This window comes from Mustela erminea, chromosome 2 (assembly GCF_009829155.1).
Source record: "Mustela erminea isolate mMusErm1 chromosome 2, mMusErm1.Pri, whole genome shotgun sequence".
Taxonomy (NCBI): Eukaryota; Metazoa; Chordata; class Mammalia; order Carnivora; family Mustelidae; genus Mustela; species Mustela erminea.
The window spans coordinates 57,423,827-57,446,187 of record NC_045615.1 but is presented as its reverse complement, the minus strand read 5'-3'; the positions used below and the strand labels follow the sequence as shown (position 1 = coordinate 57,446,187).

Sequence of the window (22,361 nt, the reverse complement as noted above, 5' to 3'; positions counted from 1 at the left end):
CAGAAAGGAAAACAGAGTGTTTCTTATTGAATTCTGTTGAAAAGATGTTCATTAAGAAATGGATTACGTGGGGCGCCTGGGTGGCTCAGTGGATTAAGCCGCTGCCTTCGGCTCAGGTCATGATCTCAGTGTCCTGGGATCGAGCCCCACATCGGGCTCTTTGCTCAGCGGGAGCCTGCTTCTCTCTCTCTCTCTGCCTGACTCTCCGCCTACTTGTGATTTCTCTCTCTATCAAATAAATAAATAAAATCTTTAAAAAAAAAAAAAAAAAAAAAAAGAAATGGATTACGTACCTTGAGAACTTCTTGGAATACAGAGCAACCTATTGTTAACAGTGATTACTCCAAAGGATTGACACAAACTTGGGGGAAGGCAGACCTCACTTCAAATTCTCTACATGTATTACCTTTATTTTAACAACAACAACAACAACAAAGGATATGGTAATAAAATATCTCAGAGATTTTCATGGAATTAAAACATACACACAGAAAAATACTCAGCATCCAAACAACACTGAATAGAAGTTAATCATCCTGATGGACCAGAAGCTCCCAGAAAGAACTTCACATGAACAGAATGAACTCAAGAACTTCTAAGTTGTACCAGTGAAAAGTTACTAAATGCCAGTAAGTCACTCCACTAGATTATTAATCCTTCATGTTGGTAAAACGCTACTTCTAAATAATAAAAATGAGCAAACACAGCCAGCATGTTATACAATATGGTTTCTTAAACCCTCCTGTTAGGCTATAAGTGCTTTCTTCTTCATTTTCAAATGAAGACGACAAAAAACGAAAAAACTGTCGGCTTACTCTAGAAGACCTACTAGACTCACGGAAAACAAAAGAACACAGTAACATTAGAAAGTTCAGGAAAATGTCCTTTCAAGAAGATACAGACCTGTTTTGTAACATAGTAACATTAGAAAGTTCAGGAAAATGTCCTTTCAAGAAAATACAGACCTGTTCTGTTAAGTTCCAGAAATACTATAACTAGCAACTATATTGTCATATTGTGGTTTTGTAGCTTTAAGACCTGGCTGTTTCTACTATAAAACTTTGGTCAAATAGAAGGATATCTATAAAACTTTGGTCAATAGAAAGAGTTGTCAAAAATCAATTACTATTAAGTGAGTGTTCAACATATAAAAAGCATTCCTGAGTGACAATCTACTGCATTTGAAAATAACTATTTTGGGTCCAAACTATGGTATTCCATGTAAAATTGCTATTCAACAGCTTTCACCATTACTGATTTCTATAACTATAAAGTAATATCAAAATTACTTCTAACTAAAGGGGGCATTAAAAAGTTGTCACCTAGATGTGGATTTAAATTAGAAACAAATGTTTTATAACCTTAGAAAACAAACTATTTTCTCAAAATACTGTTTTTCAAGAAATCTCCTGCAAATATTTTAGCAAAATGCAGGAAACAGGGAATACTACATAAGAGAAAGTAAAAGCAAATCCCAGAATGATATGAAATAAATACCCACCAACCCTCTCCCCTGCAAAAAACTATACAGAGATAGAGACCTACTAATCCAAGTTGAAAAGATCAGAAGACACAAAAGAGACTTCTTACAGAAACATGAAAACTGACAGAATACCAAATATGTTTAAATATACTACAAAGAGATTTACAAACCCAAAGAAAGGGTTGGGGTAAATTAAAAATAAGTACACAAAGAGCTAAGTAAAGGATCTGCATAGGAAAGAAAAAGTAATCACAATATAGTAATAATGGGTAACACATGTAATGCCTACTATGTGTCACTATTCTAATTACTTTACACATGCTAACTCTTAACAACCCTATGAGGTAGGTACTACTTATATACTCATTTTACAGGTGAGAAAACTGAAACATACAGATGATAAAGGACTTGCCCAAGATCACCCGTCTACTTACAGGGGAAACAGGCTACATGACTTTTGTCAAAATCACTTATAAATCAGAAGATAAGCATATGGCAAGCAAGGGGTAAAACAACTAAATACTCTTCTTGCATCTCCAGGAAACCTAGAGAGAAAGCCTAAGCCAAATCATCAGGACATAGCAATATAATCATGTTACTTAGAGATATGTTATTAAATGACAAAAATAATCTGTTTAAAACACTGAAATAAAGATAAGTAAGTTCTGAGGATGTAATGTACAACATGATGATACTGTATTGTGTATCTGAAAGTTGCTAGGAGCAAAAATCCAAAAGTTCTCATCACAAGGATATAAATATTTGTAACTAGTGAGGTAATGGATATTAACTAAATTTACTGTGGTAATAATGTTGCAATATCTACATATATCAAATCATTTAACTTGATATGCCTTAAACTTATACAAAGTTAAGTCAATTACTTCTCAGTAAAACTGGAACAAAATTTTGAAAGAAATTACATGGTATAAGGATTACAGAATATGTGACTCAAAGCACGTCCTTCCAAGAACCAAAATCAGATTCCCTATAATGCAAAGTGCATATATACTAAGGCTCATCTCCTACCATCAGTATTTTAAATTGAATGCCATTTTCTAGCTCCATGAAGAATCCATCTAAAAGACTAGTTGCTTTCTTTTCCTGAGTTAAAACATTATACCAATTAATACACAATTAGGACAATGTATTTATACTTTCTGCTAATAGTGTGACTGAACAAGTTACTCTCCACCCCACGAGTGAATATCCCGTGGGGCAAAACACACAGCCCACCTTGTTTAGTCTCTTCCCTGGGGGACATCACTCCTCTGATGAAGTAGGCCTGACAGACTGGCATCAAGAACTAAAACAATTAGACTGACTGCCCCTTTCTTTCACATTGATCTTACTTCCATCCTAACACCTGTTGTATTCAGTGACTTACCCCCTTACAGGGGTATGTCTACACACTTATCATTATTTGATTGTTCCAAGATTATACTCAGAAGGCCATGTTATTTACAACAGGACCACATCCAGAACCCAATCATCAAATCTTCCTGAATTTTAAATACACAAAGACTTTTTGCTTCCAATTGCAAATACTTGCCATCTGGAGTGTTCAAAGTTAAGTTCCAAAGGTTTTTCTTTTTACCCCTCTTGATCAAGGAACTCTTGTTAGAAAGAAATCTAGAGCAGTCTTCAGTATTTAAAACAGAAAAAAGAGTGGCTCTGACTAAGACAGGAGCAGGGAGCTGGTGCCATTCCCACTTGTGCCCAAATCTATAGGTAGCTTTCAAAGCAATTAAGCTTAAATAATCAGATGCCCTCCTATCCTCCATTCAAACCTCACCTTTCTTCAAGAGTACAGAATATAATAATAACTGATTTTAAATACCATCTGTCCCTCAGTGGAAACTGACACTTCCAAACCCTTTAGCAATAACTACCTCTACAATTCACTTAATTTATTCCATTGTGAGAGCTACTGTTGTTTCGCTTCTCAGGTAAACTTTGGACAAACTAAAAGCAGTAAAAAATTTTTAAAGGAACCACATTTCAAAACCCTTCTAATTCATCCTCACTTCGTGACGGGCAGAATAAACCCAAGATAATATATAAAGACCAGCATTTAAATACCTCTTAAGTTTTCAAAGAAAATTATTTTTTCATATCTATTCTGAGAAGTAATAAGCTATGTCATAATTACCAAGATTTAAAAATAATCATGCTTGATTCTACTTTAGCAAAGACACTTTCAACAAGATTATGAACATACCCCCTGAAAAAACACAACGCACTTTACATATTTCAGACAACTTGCTATTCTTTTTTTTTTTTTTTTACGATTTTATTTATTCATTTGAGAGGGAACAAGAGTGAGAGAAATCACAGAGGGAGAGGGAGAAGCAGACTCACCGCTAAGCAGGGAGTCCAATGCTGAGCTCAATCCCAGGACCCTGAGATCCTGACCCGAGCCAAAGGCAGATGCTTAACCGACTAAGACACCCAGGTGCCCCAGACTACTTGGTATTAAAAAGAAGCTTACAACGCACCGGGGATCAACTCTACTCCCACTTAATTTTTCTCCCAACTGTATTTTCAATATAACCATCATTGACTAACATTTTGAAATTTCACACATTTCTTGAAAAGTAGCTATCCAACTAGGTTTCTACATTCCTCAGAGTGCTTTACATTTGGTTCATGAAATTTACATCAAATTCCAACTTTTTAGTGAGAGGACTAATAGGATTATTCTCATTAAATAAACGGGGGAGCTATCTCACGGAACAGCTTAAGTAGCTAAAGACTCGTATTTCAACATATACAAGGGTTCAAGTAAATGAAGGAACTAAAGTATCCATAAAAAACACCTCTCACCTGTATAAGGACACCTACCTTCCTCTTACTTGCTAAGGCCATGAAACAACCTGGTCATAGCCTTCAACATCACAGAGGGTATCAAGAATATCCCTACATCTCCTAACGACTTTTGATGGCTGAACAGCGTTCTTTCCCTAACCCACAATCCCACTAATTTTCTTCTCCCATTCATTACCAGACTAGGACCGCCCGAAACCACAAGTGACTAACTACCCATTCAGACTTGTGAATGCTTAACTGGGCAATCTTTCTCTCCTCTTCTCTGCAAAATGTACCAATGACCCAACTAAATTAGACTTAGAGTTCCCCAAACACACTTTCTTTTCCTTGCCACAACCTGGTCTATCTGCTGCTGATACTCCCCTTTACATCTCAGTTCTCAGAAGCTTTATCTACCCCTTCAGGTCTATTTCAAATGCTACCCTCTCCATATAGTGCCCACACCACACCCCAACCCACCCCCAAACCTAAGAGGTCACATGTGCTTATTTGGTCCTTATGTGAGAGCACTTTGTCCCACTGCTTTACTCTCTACCTGCTGAACAGCACCAAAGCACTGTCTATAGATTACCTATTATAACTAGTTGTAAACCTTGAGTTTTCACCCCAAGAGAAGGTATTTTTCTTTAGCACCAAGGAAAAGGTCTACCAGATTTAGGAGCTGATAGGAGATAGTGTGGTTCTCGTCCTAGCTATATATTAGAATCATCTGTAAAGATTTTCTTTAAAAATATTCATGCTGTTGGGAAGCCTGGGTGGCTCAGTTGGTTAAGCAGCTGCCTTCGGCTCAGGTCATGATCCCGGCGTCCTGGGATCGAGTCCCACATCGGGCTCCTTGCTCAGCAGGGAGCCTGCTTCTCCCTCTACCTCTGCCTGCCATTCTGTCTGCCTGTGCTTGCTCTCTCCCCCTCTCTCTCTCTGATAAATAAATAAAATCTTTAAAAAAAAAAAAAATTCATGCTGTTTCCTACCTCGAATTTAATCAGAATCTCTGAGGACAGGTTATGTTGGTGATTCTTTTTTTTTTTTTTTTTAAGATTTTATTCATTTGACAGAGAGGGTCATAGTGGGAGTGGGAGAGGAAGAAGCAGGCTCCCCGCCAAGCAGGGAGCCCGATGCGGGGCTCGATCCAACGACCCCGGGACCACGACCCGAGCAGGAGGCAGACACCTAATGACTGAGCCACCCAGATGCCCCTATGTCAGTGATTCTTACTTATTTCCAGGATTGTGAATCACTGGACGGCAAAAAAGTTATCAATAGGGGTAAGATATTTGTGTTTTCATTTCACTGCTAGAACAAGTCATTTCCTATTTTATTCTTCTTATCTAGTTAATTCCAATATCTCCCATTCTATTTTAGGCTCTACTAATTTGACAAACTATCAAAACAGCTTCCTACTGGTTTCCCTACCTGGACCACCTCTTGGATTCAGCTCAGATCATGATTTTAGGATAGTGAGATCCAGCCTCATGTTGGGCTCCGCGGTCAGCTCAGAGTCTACTTCAGATTCTCTCCTCTCACCCCCTGCCCTTCCCACTTGTGCTCTCTCTTTAAAATAAAGAAGTAGGGTGCTTGGGTGGCTCAGTCAATTGAGCATCTGCCTTCAGCTCAGGTCATAATCCCAGGGTCCTGGGATCAAGTCCCACATTAGGCCCCTTGCTCCACAGGGAGCCTGCTTCTCCCTCTCCCTCTTCCTGCTGCTCCCCCTGCTTGTGCTCTCTGTCAAGTAAAGTAAATAAATAAGATGTTAAGAAAGAAAGGGAAAGAAAGGAAGAAAGAAAGAGGTAACTCTTTTTTAAAAAAAGCTTATGGGATGCAGTTAAAGGGAAGTTTATAGCTATAAATTCATGTATTAAAAAGGAAGAAAGGGGACATCTGGGTGGCTCAGTCGTTAAAGCTATAGACTCTTAGTTTCGGCTACGGCCATGATCTCAGGTCAGGAGATGGAGCCCTGCATTGCACTCTGTGCTCGGTGCAGAGTCTGCTTGAGATTCTCGCTCTCCCGCTCCCTCTGCCCCCCCCTTCAAAAATGAAAAAATATTTAAAGAACATTAAATAAATTTAAAAATAATAAAAAATTAAAAAGGAAGAAAAATCTCAAATTAACAACACTAACTTTACACCTCAGGGAACTAAAAGAATAAACTAAACCTAAAGCTAGCAGAAGGAAAGGAAATGATAAAGAGTACAAGAGATTAATAATACAGAAAAACAATGACAGTGGGAGGCCAATGGCGAGCAGTGAGGGGAAATCAACCCAACTAAGAGTTTAATTTTTTTTTAAACATCAACAAAATTGATGAACCCTTAGCTAAATTAACTAAGAAAAAAAAAGAGGACTCAATTAACCAAAAAAAAAAAAAGAGGGTAAATTCCCACTGCATTCATTCTATGAAGCCAGTGCTACCCTGATACCAAAGCCAGATAAAAAACACCACAACAAAACTACAGACCAACATCCCTGATATACTAGCAAACCACATTCAACAACACATTTAAAAAATTATACACCATGATGACATGGGTTCCTGGAAGTCAAGGATAGTTCAACATACAAAAAAATTTAAACAGCATTTAAAAATCACCACTACGTGAACAGAATGAAGGACAGAAATTACGGTCATCTCAATTGATGCAGGAGAAACACCTGACAAGACTCTACACTCTTTCAAGATTAAAACACTTGTTAAGAACAGAAGAAACTATCTCAAAATAATAAAAGCTGGAAAGCTAACATCACTCAATGGTGAAAGAGTGAAAACTTTTCCTCTAAGACCAGGAACAATACAAAGATGCCCACTCTGACAATTTCTATTCAACATAGTATTGGAATTCTTAGCCAGAGCAATTAAGCAAGAATAATAAAAGGCATCCAACTAGGAAGGAAAAGCAAATTTATCTTAGTTCACAAATGCCATGATCTTATATGTAGAAAATGTCTTAAAGATTCTAAAGTGAAAAAACGTTAGAATAAACAAAAGCAGTAAAGCTGAAGGATACAAAATCAACATGCAACAACTGTGTTTCTATACACTAACAATGAGCAATCTGAAAAGGAAATTAAGAAAACAATTTCATTTATAATAGCATCAAAAAGAACATTTAGAAACCAATGTTTCTAAGTGAGGAAGGTGAGAAACTTATTCCCCCAAAACTACAAAACACTGCCAAAGGAAATTAAAATCACCTCCAAGTGGAAAGCAGTGCCATGTGTATGGACTGAAAGACTTAATATTGTTAAAATGTTAGTACTACCCAAAGCAACATACAGATTCAACACAATTGCTCTCAAAATCCCAAAGACTTATTTTGCAGAAATTCAACAAATCATCCTAAAATCCACATGTAATCTAAAAGGCCCCCAAATAGCCAAAACAATTACTTTTAAAATGAACACACTTAGAAGACTGAGACTTCCTGATCTCAAACTACGTGATCTCATACTACAAAGCCACACTAAGCAAAACAGTATGGTATGGTACTGCCATAAAGATACATACACATACTACTGGAATAGAGGTAAGTCCAGAAATAAACCCTTATATACATAGACAAATGTCCTTAGTAGAGTGCCAAGACCACTCAATAAGGACAGTGCCTTCAATAAATGTTGTTAGGAAAACCAGATATCCACAAGCAAAAGACTGAAGTTAGACATTTACCTTAGACTATATACAAAAATAAATTCAAAATGAGTTAAAAGACCTAAATGTAAGGCCCAAAACCATAAGACACAGGGGGAAAATTTCATGACATTAGATACAATGATTTCTTGAATGTGAGACTAAAAAGAACAGGTAACAAAAGCAAAAATAAAGTGGGACTACATCAAACCATTAAGACTTTTAAGATTTTTGGGACGCCTGGGTGGCTCAGTGGGTTAAGCCTCTGCCTCAGCTCAGGTTGTGATCCCAGAGTCCTGGGATGGAGCCCCACATCGGGCTCTCTGCTCAGCAGGGAGCCTGCTTCCTCCTCTCTCTCTGCCTGCTTCTCTGCCTGCTTGTGATCTCTGTCTGTCAAATAAATAAATAAAATCTTTAAAAAAAAAAAAGACTTTTAAGATTTTTATTTATATGAGAGAGAGAGAGAGAGAGCATGAGCAGGAGGGGCAGAGGGAGAGGGAGAAGAAGCCTCCTCACTGAGCAGGGAGCCCAAGGTGGGGCTTGAGCCCAAAACCCTGGGATCACGACGCAAGCCACAGGCAGACACTTAACCACCCAGGCACCCCAAACACTAAGACTTTCGCTCATCAAAGGACACAACTGACAGTGAAGAGGTAACCTATGAAATGGAAGAAGAGATCTACAAGTCATGTACCTGATAATATTATGGTTAATATCCAGAATGTATTAGTCGGTTAATATTCAGAATATACAAAGAAACCTACAACACAACTAGAAAAAAATCAAATAACTGGATTAAGAAATGTCAATAGACATTTCACCAAGAATGATTAAATAAAAGGCCACAAGCAGCTGAAAGATACTAAATACCACTAGTCATCAGAGAAATATAAATCAAAACCCAATATGAGATCACCTCATATCCACAAGGATAGCTATTTTTAAAAAAATAAAAATTTAAAAAATTAAAAAACAAGCATTGGCAGGGATCTAGAGAAGCTGGAATCCTTGCGTACTGTTGGTGGGACCATAAACTACTGTGTAAAACCATAGTGGAATAACGCAGATACTGTGGAAAACAGTATGATGGTTCCTCAAAAAATTAAAATAGAACTAGTTAATGATCCAGCAATCCATCTTTAGGATATATAGCCAAAAGAACAGAAAGCAGGGCCAAAGAGACAACTGCACCATGTTCCTAAGCAGCATTGTTCACAAAAGCCAAGAGGTGAGAGCAACGCAAATGCCCATCAAAGGATGAACAGATAAACAAAATGTGGTACCTACATACAATGGAATACTCTGCAGCCTTAAAATGGAAGGAAATCCTGTCACATGCTACACCATGGATGAACCTTGAGGACATTATGGTAAGTGAAATAAGCCAGTTGCAGGGGTACCTGCAGTTAATCAGTGGAGACTTCAGCTCCGGTCATGATCCCTGGGTCCTGGAATCAAGCCAGAGTTGGGCCTCTCTGCTCAGCTGGGAGCCTGCTTCCCCCTGTTCCACTCCCCACCCCTGCTTGTGAGCGTGCGCGGTCTCCTCTCTCTCTCTCTCTCTCTCTCTCTCTCTCTGTCAAATAAACAAATAAAACCTTAGGAAAGAAAAGGAAAGAAGCCAGTCACAAAAAGACAAATACTATATGATTCCACTAGTATAAGGTATCTAAAATAGTCAAATTCATAGATACAGAAAGCAGAATGGTGGTTATCAGGCTGGGAGAAGGGACCAAAAGAGAATTCTTGTTTAATGGGTTTCAATTGTGCAAAATGAAAAATTTCAGGAGATCTCTTCCACAACAATGTAAATACACTTAATACTGAAACTGTACACTTAAAAACGGTTAAGGTCCTAAAGTCTTTTTTTACCACAATAAAAAAGACACACTTTTTTAAAAAGTTAAGCTATAAAACTGTATAGATATATGTAAGAGCAATGATCCAATTTTTGTTTTGAAAAAATAAAAACAGCTAACATTTGAGTGCATACTATATGCCAAACTCTGACTTAGGCAGTTACTATGTATTAATGCTGTTAATCCTACAACAACTATAAGAGGTCAATGCTATTACCATCCCATTTTACAGATGAGAAAACTTAGACATAGACAAGTTACTTAGCATGTCCAAAAAACACAAAACCAGGGTTTCTTTGTTTTGGTTTGCAGGGGTTTTTTTTTTCTTTTTAAGTTTTTTATTTATTTGAGAGAGAGCGAGCACAAATTGGAGAGGGGGTGGAGAGCAGAGGGAAAGTGAGCAGACTCCAGGGAGCCCAAAGTGGGGCTCAATCCCAGGATTCCCAGCTCATGACCTGAACAGAAGGCAAACATATAACTGTCTGAGCCCCCTAGGTGCCCCTGAAGATTTATTTGAGAGACAGAGAGCATGTGCACCTGCACAAGCACACGGGCCAGGGGTAGGGGGAAGGCGTGGACAGCAAAAGAGGGAGAGAAAGAGAATCCTCAAGTAGACGCCCCATTGAGCACAAAGCCCAATGTGGGACTCCATCCCAGGATCCTGGGATCACGACCTGAGCCAAAATTCAGAGTTGGCCGCTTAACCAAGTGGGCCACCCAAGCACCCCACAAAGCCAAGTTCTAAATACAGACCCTCTTGAGACACTATTCATGCTCTTAACCTCTATGCAATACCTACAGAAAAGTTTGGAAAGATAATGAACCAAATTATAAACATTCTCTTAGATTCTTTCTGATCACGATGGACTTTCATTTCATACACTTCTATTGTATTTATGAAAAGATTATGTACTGCTTTTTATAATGAAAAGCAAAAGGAGATACTGACATTTTCAAAAAGTATACTTAATGTAACAGCAAGGTCTCTATACCTACTATCAATGACTTTATTTACTTATATATCTCTGGACTCAGACCCTCCACTACAGTAAAGCTACTCTATTTACTGTAACATGCTGTTTCAGCTGGCTTCTCTACTTCTGTAAGCTATCCTTCCCCTGGAATATCCTCTCCTATGCTCTAATGAGCACTTTCTGATTTACCCTTCCACTTTTAGTTATTTTTGTAATTTATCAAAATCGAGTTCTTAACTCACCTCCTTCAGGAGGCCTTCCCGTCCTTACCTATACCATTTTTCACCAATTTAGTATGCTGCTTTGAAAAAACTGCCCTACAGAGGTTTTATCTGAGTCCCTCATAGAGCCATCAGCAAAGTTCCTTGAAGATGTTACTACTCCTTCTCGTACAGGCAAGGGCACTCCAGGGGCATAAAATATACTTAGCACCAACATCTAGAGTTCTACAGACTTTCCTATCAGAAACAACAGCTCCGGGCACCTGGGTGGCTCAGTGGGTCAAGCCGCTGCCTTCGGCTCAGGTCGTAATCTCAGGGTCCTGGGATCGAGTCCCACATGGGGCTCTCTGCTCAGCAGGGGGCCTGCTTCCCTTCCTCTCTCTCTGCCTGCTTCTCTGCCTACTTGTGATCTCTGTCTGTCAAATAAATAAATAAAATCTTTAAAAAAAAAAAAGAAAGAAACAACAGCTCCTTAGAGATAGGACTGATTCCAGATCTGGGATAGGGAAATTACAAGGTAAATCTGATTTGTCTTGTGCCAGAAGGCCAGAAAGCAATCAGAGACTAATGCAGGAGGGTCAAAAGGATATAGAAACACTCTGAAAATGGTTATCACTGACAAAATGAGACAATTTGAACATCCAAAAGAATAAGGATTGCAACTTATTTTAATGTTTAATGAAGGCAGGGGCACTTGGGTGGCTCAGTCAGTTAAGTACCTGACTCTTGATTTTGCCTAGGGATGTGATCTCAGGGTCATGAGATTGAGCTCCACTTCCAGCTGAGCATGGAGTCTGGTTGGGATTCTCTCTCCCTCTCCCTCTGCCCCTACCCCCTGCACTCGCAAGTCTCTCTTTCTCTCTCTCGGGGCAGGGGAATGAAGGGGGGAAAAAATCCAAAGGACCCTATACTGAAAAATGGGGAAACTACAACAAACATTTGTGATCCCTGGAAGTGACCAATATATTACCATTACATGTCTTCTAAGTAGGAATCTTACCATTTTTAGGGAGAACCCAGTTTTTATTAACCAGTTGATGAGGAAGACCTCCTTAGAGGGGGAAAAAAAATCAGACAGTAAATGACAGAACGGGGTTGGAAGGGGAATCACTATGTGCAAACCCTTACTGAAATAATTATCAGGCAACGACCATCATGGATACTAAAACCACCTGGAGAAAGATCATGAAGAAAAGCATATTCTCATCATGCCAGAGTATCACCCTACAGATTACACAGTCACTGCAAAGTGAAAAATACATGTTTACAGTGGTAATCTGGCAGCAACCTCTCTAACCAAATGTCAAATTTTGGAGTGGAACAACCAGGCATTCTGTGTTTCCTAATGTGATAAAATACAAGGCATGCAGGATCACCTAGGAGTCTTCTCAAGTGAATCTCAACAAATTCTAGTTAGGCCTTTGGACCTAATATTTGGCTGAAGGAAAATACAGTGGATAAAAGAACAACTTAAAGACACTACGAGGAAATAAGGAGTTAATCAAGAATATGTGATGTGGGGCGCCTGGGTGGCTCAGTGGGTTGGGCCGCTGCCTTCGGCTCAGGTCATGATCTCAGGGTCCTGGGATCGAGTCCCGCATCCGGCTCTCTGCTCGGCAGGGAGCCTGCTTCCTCCTCTCTCTCTCTGCCCGCCTCTCTGCCTACTTGTGATCTCTGTCTGTCAAATAAATAAATAAAATCTTTGAAAAAAAAAAAAAAGAATATGTGATGTTGAGGAAATAATGAGATAATCAAGAATATGTGACGTGCTACAAGACAACTGACCAATCTCTTTTAAAAAGTCAGCATCATGAAATAAAGATGAGAGGACTCTTCTAAATCAAGAGACTGACAGACATGACAAGCAAATGCTACTTGTGAGCTCCTATAAGATCTTAATTTCAAAAAATAATAAAAAGCAAAAAATACAACTATTAAAGATGCCTAGGGGATAACTGGGAAATCTGAATAGGATTGACTATTAGATGATGTTAGGGAATTCCTGTCCACTTTCTTAAATGTAATCATGGCATTGTAAACAAGAAAGAAGAATGTCCTTGTCATTAAAAGAGGCATGCTGAATAATTAACAGGTGTGGTGTCATGTTGTCTGTGACTTTCAAACGTTTCAACAAATACACAAATGCAATACACACACAAGCAGACACAAATAAAGCAAACAGGACAAAATGTTAATTTAGGTGATGAATATACTGCAATTAGTTATTAATATTCTTCTTTAAACTTTTCTGTATGTTTGAAATTCTTCACAATAAAAAGCTAGGGAAACTTAATAAAGTTGTAAAATAAGTAAGGGGAAAAATAACTCCTGGTCTCTTTCCCTTAGCACCACCTCATGATTTATTTTTTTTCTTAAATAAAGCAAACTTCTCATATAATATTAGTTTCAGGTGCACAACATCCTGATTCAATTACTTATCTTTTTTTAAAGTACTTCCTGTCTGTACAAGTAACCTTAAGTCCCTCAAGGACACTTAGATTTTCACAGGTTTACAAATATATAAATAGCCCAACAGATGTTGTTATTCATAAATAACATAAAAGACCACTTTGATAAAAATCAAAATGTCTGTTAATTTAAAGTCTTAGCTAGGATATGGAACAATACAAAGCTTTTGATGACAGAAGTATAAGTATAATCATGTTGGAAAACAATTTGGCACCACCAAAACAAAGCTGAACACATATATATCCTATTACTAAAGAATGTTTCTGATGGGTGTATACCCAGGAGAAACTCTCGCACACAGGCACCAGGAGTTAGGCTTAAGAATATTTAAAGCAGGGGCACCTGGGTGGCTCAGTTGGTTAAGCGACTGCCTTCAGCTCAGGTCATGATCCCAGGGTCCTGGGATCGAGTCCCGCATCGGGCTCTCTGCTCCATGGGGAACTCCCTCTGACCTTCTCCTCTTTCATGCTCTCTCTCACTGTCTCTCTCTCAAATAAATAAATAAAATCTTTTAAAAAAAATTAAAAAGAATATTTAAAGCAGCACTATACAAGAACAAAAACCTGGAACAACCCAAATTTCCATTAACAAAGAAATGAATGAACTATGATATATAGATTCACTGGAATACCACAGAACAATGAAAAATGAATGAACTAGAGCTACACACATGAATGAATCTCAAAACCATGTTAAAGATAACAAGTTGCATAACAATACTAGCAGAGATTTCATTTATAAACGTTTCAAAAACATCGAAAGTAAACAATGCATTATCTAAGGAATCAAACATGTGGAAAAGCAAATGAATGATAAACACAAAATTCGGGATAAGTAGTTCCTCTTGTGTGAAGCATTTACTGTATCATTTTTGTTTTAGATTCTATTAATGATTCACTATTAGTTTTTTATTCTACTCAAAATCTAATAATAACTGAGTAAAAGAAATTAATAACTAACTGACTTTAAGGTACATAAAACCTCAATTAAAAAACAATACTAAATTATTCACATAATAACTGCACTTAAATTTCTCTGCATTTATTTATTAGTGAACAATGCAAAGCTATCAGTATTCAAATAGTCAAAACTATCAGTAGTGCCAATTAGGAAAATAATAAGGAATAAAATAAATCCCCAACCCAAGAAGCCATGCCCCATTTGAGGAAAAAAACAAAAGCCATGCCCTATCTAATGGCACCTACAGTTACCTATTTTACTCAATGATTTAAGCTCACAGCTTGACAAAAAAGATAAAGTAGCCTTCAGAATCTGACACTGTTTGCTCTTTTGACCTTTTATCAAGGTAGAATCCTTAAATACAGGTTCATAATATGAAGAAGTCTGTTTCCTCTTACTTTATGACCATAAGGAAAGTCCTAACATCACAATTTCATTTATCTTTTATACCCTAACCACTAGAGGCCTGAGCCTGTGACCCAGCAGACCCCAGCTGACAGGATTTTAGGAATGCTTTCCATCAGACATGGCACAGTGGTTGTGTCATCAGAAGTCCCTAAAGAACCTTGCAATAAAACAGAACCTTTTTTTAATGTCAGAACACTTTAACATGAAATCTACCCTCTTAACAAATTTAAGTGTCAATACAGTTTTCCTTGTTGTAGGTACAATGCTGAATAGCAGATGTCTAGAGCCTATTCATCTTGTGTGACTCAAACTCTGAGCCCACTGATGAGCGCTCCCCATTTCTCCCTCCTCCCAGTCCCTGGCAGCCACCATTACATTCTTCGATTCCATGAACTCAAGTGTTTTAGATACCTCATGTAAGTGCAATCATCCAGTGTCTTTCTGAAACTGGCTTATTTTAGGTAGCACAATGTGGCATACTGCAGAATTTCCTTCTTTTTAAGGCTATGTTGTATTCTACTGTGTGTATATATCACAAATTATTTATCCATTCACCCATCCATGGACATTCTGGTTGTTTCCACGACTTAGCCACTGTGAACAGTGCTACAAGAAGAGAACTTGTGTGCGATGTATAATTTAAGGGAAGTATCACAGGGTCCTTCTACCAGGTTCAACTACAGCTGCCAAACACATAGCGAAAAAGACCTAGCTTACAGAATATGCTGAATTGCTCTTTATTCAAAGTCAGACACAAGACTGATACCAATCAAAGAAATCGAAATAAAAACACATAACTGTTGAGCTAGGAGTACTACCTGCCCAAGCATGAATAAGCAAATGCCTCATGTTAAAACAGGAGATCCGGAGAGGTTCACAATCAACCAGGAAGGATAATAATTGTATTTATACTCCATTACATTAAAACTTTACTATGCAGAGATTTATAATGGTTGCTCTATGGAGTATGCCTAACTACAGTACATCTACTAAATGGGTTTGCTATCAATACCAGGGACAATTCCTTATTAGTACAGGAGTTACCATGCTATTGCTTCTCTCTTCTAACATCTAGAGCTAAGTATGTGCTTAGCTATGTGCATATGTGTCTATTACATCAACTCCTACCAAATTTACTAATAACTAAAACTTTTGTATGTTGGGATGCCAGGGTGGCACGGTTAAGCATCTGCTTTCTGCTCAGGTCATGATCCCAGAGTCCTCCTTGCTAAGCGAGAAGCCTGCTTCTCCCTCTCCCTGCCACTCCCCCTGCTTGTGCTTGCTCTCTCTCTCTCTCTCCCTCTCTGACAAATAAAACTTTAAAAAAAAACAAAAATAAGAAAATAAAAATTTTGTATGAAAAAGATTCACCCCCCAAAAAATGACTAAAATTTCTATCTACAAACTGTATGAACAATATAAGATCACACCTACTTCTACCAGCCCTTCAATCTCTTTAAAAAAAAAAAAAAAAAAAAAAAACTGAGTTAAATAAAGACTTCTTCAACTTTCGATTACCTACCAACCAAATGATACTTGCTTTTTAAAAGTTCTACTGGAATATAAACATAACTCGTGCCAAAACCCCAGCATAACTGTTTATAATATAAGCATGTCAATAAAAGGATATCTCCACTGACCACCACAATGTCCTCAAACCAACATTGGTCTTTTGTAAAATCAATGAGCTTTATAAGAAGCTATGACAGTTGTACCCAACCACCTAACTTACAGCAGTACCTAGGGATGGTATGAGATAATGTGAGGAATTTAAAGATAATCTTTATAAATACAAAGTATAATATGGTAGTATCTCCATCAGTGATGAAGAGGAGTTCCAGAAACATGCTGCATTATTAGGAAGGAACTTTGTTATGGAAGGACAAGAGTTTCAGAGGGTACAGTGACATTTCAAAGTTGCTACATGCTGGAAGGGCAATCCCTTCCTCAGTTTCCAAATCCAACTCCCAAGATGCCCAGCTACGCACTTTCCTCCTGGAGACCCAAATCACCTTACCTTGCTACTGTTCCTTTGAAAGAATCTACTCCAAGAATGTGTTCAAAATGTTCATAAGCCGATGGAAGCAGGAGTCGGGGGGGGGGGGGAGGCAAAATGAGTGAAGGGGAGTGGGAGACAGAGGCTTCCAGTTTCAGAACAAGTAAGTCACAGGAATAGAAAGCACAGCATAGGACATATAGTCAATGATATTATAATAGTGTTGTATAGTGACAAACGGTAGTACACTTGTGGTGAGCACAGCCTGAGGTAGAGACATACTGAATCACTATGTTGTACACCTAAAACTAACGTAACATTGTGTGTCAACTATTCTCAAACTAAAATACTTAAAAAAAAAAAAAAAAGAAAGAAAAGAAAAAGTTCTAAATACTGGGAGAATTACTAAAATGTGACAGAGACAATTAGAAAAATGGAAAAGAAAGAAAGAAAAATGGGGCTAAGAGACTTGCTTGACACAGGATTGTCCCAAACCTCCAATCTGTAAAAACCACAGTATGCGTAAAGCCCAATAAAGCAAGCACAATAAAACAGGTGTATAAGGGCGCCTGGGTGGCTCAGTGGGTTAAAGCCTCTGCCTTCGGGAGGGAGCCTGCTTCCTCCTCTCTCTCTCTGCCTGCCTCTCTGCCTACTTGTGATCTCTGTCAAATGAATAAATAAAAAAATCTTTAAAAAAAAATGAAATAGGTGTACATATATGTTTGTGTGTGTGTGTGTGCATATACCTCTATATGTATACCTATATGTACCTCCATTCCTACCTTTTAATTTCTCTCAGCAATGATATGTATGTTTTTAGTGTAGAGATCTTTCATTGCTTTTATTACATTTCATTTATTACATTTCATTTTATTACATTTCATTATATTTTATTTCATTGCTTTTATTACATTTTTTCTAGTTGTTTGATTTCCTTGGGTGTTACTAATATACTATCTTTTATAATTTTATTTTTCAAAAACTATTATGGAGAAACAAGAATTGTTTTTGTAGTTAAAAAAACAAAAATAAAATTTTCATAAACAAATGATACTTCTCCTTACACATTTTTAAGCCTTCCTTCTAACTGGGACACCTGGGTGGCTCAGTCAATTAAGCGTCTGCCTTCAGCTAAGGTCACAATCCCAGGGTCCTGAGATTGAGTCTTACATCTGGCTCCTTGCTCTGAGGGGAGGCTGCTTCTCACTCTGCCTGCTGCTCCCCCTGCTTGTGCACTCTCATGCATGCTCTCTCCCCATCTCTGGCAAATAAATTTTTAAAAATCTTAAAAAAACAAAACAAAACAAAAAACCTTCCTTATGACTAGGTATAATAGTATTAGACATGAAACTACATGCATAATAAAACCACTCACTGAACACTGTGCTAAGTATTTTGCATGCTCTCTTATTCACCTTCCCATCAATTCCATGAAGAGGATACACCATTAGCCCTCTACTACAAATTTAAGAGAGAACTTGGCCAAGGACATGGTAGTAAAGATTTAACTCCAGGTCAGACTATAAACCCAGTCTCCTTCCACTCATACTATACTCTTTAAAGTTCTTACATTTTATAAATGGTTACAAATCACTCAGGTCCTCAGCTGATCCATTAACTACAGACAAGGTAGCATCTGCCCTGAGCTATTTACTAAGGGCTTGAACGCTCTTTGCTTTCCTTGTCAGACCCAATGACCTCTTTTCGTTAAGAAACTGAACGCCTAAAAAAAAAAAACCTGAATGCCTTCAGTGTACAAGGTAGAGAAAATGAAAATATGTAAAGCACAGTCTCCACCCTCAAAATATTTTTACAGACTCCTAGGAACTAGGCATAAACTATTACACTACTATTAAAATTAGTAAACTACTATTAAATAAGAATGAACACTTCTATAAGGAAATGCCATCAAACATCAGAAAAGCTCAATTTTCAAGTAAAAGGGATTTTATTCATATAAAGAGCCAAAGCTTTTCTTAAAATTAAACATCTTAGGGGCCCCTAGCTGGCTAAGTCAGAAAAGCATGCGACTCCTGATCTCAGGGTTGTGAGTTCGAGCCCCACATTAGATGCAGAGATTACAAAAAAAAAAAAAAAACCCTCAAAAAATAAATTAAGCATCTTAGATAAAAATATTTTTGTACCTTAAGCATGAAACACAGCATAATACTACAAAGACCTTAACATTGACAGGTGCCTGGGTGGCTCAGTCGGTTGGGCATCCAACTCTTGATTTTGGCTCTGGTGATGATTTCAGGGTCCTGAGACTGGGCTGGGCAATGGGTTCCCCCCTCAGTTGAGGAGGGAGGAGTCTGCTTGAGATTCTCTCCCTGTCCCCCAACACCCCTCCCCCTGCAAGTGTGTACTCTCTCTAATAAATAAATGTTTTTTAAAAATGTTTAAACAAGACCTAACATTGATTAAATTTACTAATGTATGAAGTGTTTTACATACACTTAGAATTTACACCAAAATCCTGTACTATCCATGGGCCCACTGGATGTAACATCAAACAGAAAAGTCAAGTTATTTGCCTAAAATCATGCAGCTAGTAAATGATGGAGTCATGATCCAAATGTAGCATATACCTCTTTATTCAGCCTTGTGATGCATTTATTATTGACGCAAACATTCTATGCCCACCTACTGCATGCATAGCATTGTACTGAGAAACCAGGGGGCAGTGAACAAGATAGCTTGTTCACAAACCTCACCTTGTGATTAAAAAACAGATAAATAAGAAAATAAATGAGATAACTACTGATTGTCTAAAATACCTATAGGAAATCAAGGTGTTGTGAGTAAGTAACTGGGAAAGGCTTACCTCTGTTATTGCCTCTTATAGTTTTGTTCTCAGATTGTTCCCACATAAGCTGGCCAGACAGCCAGGCTGGGGACCAGAGAAGCAGGCAGACAGAAGACAGACCACTGAAGATGATCAGAACAGGAGAAGGCTTATGTCATGTTTTCACGAATATGTTGGCATTTTTCCACAAATCCTAAGGAGACAATGTTCTTTCTACTGAATAATACCATGCCTAAGAGAGTATCGCCTGATGAATATGGTTTCACAGTCAAAATCTCAACATGTAGGTGTCTGTACGTATTAACTCATTCAGTATTACAAAATGCAACCTAACTTTAAACTGAAGGTAAACCACATTATTCCACTCATGGTACACAATTTCCAAAAGCAAATTATTGGGTTTTTTGTTTTAAATCCAGGTCCCACATAGCCTTCAACAAATTAAAAATTTGAAAATTATTTCAAAGAAACAAAAAGACTCATACCACGTTTAGCATGCTGAGTAGTCCCAATGCTATTTTTAGAAAGAGCAACACTTCTCATGTGCAACTTTTTCCAAATGATACTAACAAGGTCAAGGATCATATCCTATCTAAAAACAAGACCTATACAACATAGCCAGAATCTCTTAGAATAGTTTATGTACAAGTCGTGTGGCCTGAAGGTTTTACTTGTATTTTACATGTCTTTATATTTAAAATATTCATATTACTTGTATATACTATTCTTACTTGTTTTCATTCCAAATCATTTATATTTTTCATATGGCAGTGTTCAAACAGCCTTTAAAAGAAGAAAATAATGCTTCACGTCTTACCAGCATTTCACATTCACTGGATAATTTGAGCTCCAGAACAACCTTGAGAAATATGTAAGTAAGAGTATCATCTTCCCCTCTGCACAGTGGTAGGAGTGGAGCTCAGAAAGGTTAGGTAACTTGGCTAGTTCAAGATTGCACAGTACTTGGCAAAGGCAGAGCCCTGACCAGGCCTTCAGACTCTTTGTTCATGCTCTTCTCCCCACAGAACGCTGCTAATTTAATACATGAACTTTCACGCATCTCCCTCTTCAACAGACCTGGACTGGAACTAAGAGCCATACCACTGTGGCCCTACCGATACTCTGAGTGTCTAAATGCAACCGGAACACGAGTGCTTTTCAGTAAACATAAACACTAGCACACGTTTCAGTCAGGACCCCATTCAGTGCTGGGTTTGCTCCACTGCACAAAACTTATTAAAATACACCATGCCTTAAAGCATAACCCTTAATGGAACGGACTTTTTCACTGAGTGGCAAATTCTGTAAATGAGAACCGTGACTCATAGCGCTAACTTACGGTTTTCTAAATTAATAATTTTGGATGCCAAAACAAACGAAGGAATTACAGACCCCTATCTATCCCCAAGCCCAAAGTTGCTGAAGTGTCAAAGCGCGGTAGTCAAACACAAGGAGAGAGGGGGGGCTGGAGCTAGCGTTCCTCCTCTTCTGCGACCCCAGGCAACCCACTCCTCAAAACCCCAACGGGTCTCTTCCGACCCCCAATCCCGCCGGGACCAGAGTGACTGACTACCCGGCCCCGCGACGCCCCGCGACCACGACCAGAGTGCTGCCGGGAGCTGCGGCTGTGGCGATACGCACGGCTGAGGCTGCCCCCTCCCCGGGGCGTCCCCACCTGTCTCGGGTAGCCCGCACACCTGACAGTCCCAGCAAGGGCAGAGGATGCGCTGCGGGAAGCCGCCCCTCAACGCGGCGCCCTAGAACCGCCGGGCTGCCCGGGACAAGTCCGCTTCCGCCCCCAGCCCACATGGCCGCTGGCAGACCGCGCCCGCGTCCGAGGGGCCCAAGATCCCCCGAGGAGGGAGGGGGCGGCGGCGACAGTGGCTGGGGGAGGAGGGAGCGCGGCCGGCGCGCCCGGGGGGTGGAAGAGGAGGAGCGCGTCCCGACCGGCCGCGAGGGCAGACGGGGAACGGAGGAAGTCCGCCGGCCGCAGCGGCGTCGCGGGGGAGCAGGCGTCTACCTGGGAGCAGAAGTACGAGCCCTGGATGCCCAGCTTGATGCAGGTGGGACACTGGAGCTTGGCCTCGCTGCTGCAGCCGTCCGTCTCGCACACGCGCGTCTCCACGGCCGCCATGCTGCCTGGCTGCTCGAGGAGCGCCTCACCGAGGAAGAGGAGGAGGAGGAGGAGAGAGGGCAGAGGAGGGGACAGAGGCCGAGCCAGGGGAGGAGCTCGGCCCGCGGGGCCTGGGCGCGGAAGCAGGAGGAGCGCCGGGCCGGCCCAGACCACGCTGCGCGCCCCGCCCCTGCCCCGCGCGCGCAACTGGCGCCCCGCCCCGCGGCGTTCGCCCCGCCCCCGCCGGCGGCCCCCGCCTCCCGGCGCCAGGCGCGCACGTGGGGGCTGCGAGGGATCGTGGCGGAGACCTCCGCCGGCTCCGCGTGGTCTCACGCCTGTCCCAGGCGAGAGCGACCCCCTGGCCCTGGTCAGGGAAGGCCAGGTGCTGCCGGCGGGGAAGGGCCCTCATGTCTTGCGCCGCGTGTATCTAGAAAGACAGCGCTCTGGTCCTGCCTTACTGGATCGCGGGGTCTTGAATGTCCCCCACACTCGCAAGAGGTTGGAAAGGGCGCCCCGCTCCTCTGCGTTGGTCACCCGGCAGCTTCTTGGAAAAGGAAAGTAATTCATTTTTTAAAGTTCCGTTTCTCACGGATAGTGCCTGCTCTGAGGCCTAATGACCA

General features: G+C 39.9%; 1 protein-coding gene across 2 annotated transcripts in view; it reads right to left on the bottom strand.

Annotated features, from left to right (window-relative positions):
• METAP1 (methionyl aminopeptidase 1) overlaps positions 1-21,921 on the bottom strand; it is a 66,739-nt gene extending 44,818 nt beyond the window's left edge. For both annotated transcript variants that reach the window (XM_032332968.1, XM_032332969.1), the window contains exon 1: positions 21,649-21,921. In XM_032332968.1, the coding sequence (XP_032188859.1) occupies positions 21,649-21,762 (114 nt within the window). In that variant the 5' untranslated portion in view covers positions 21,763-21,921. The remainder of the gene's footprint in view (positions 1-21,648) is intronic.
• Between the last annotated feature and the right edge of the window lie 440 nt (positions 21,922-22,361).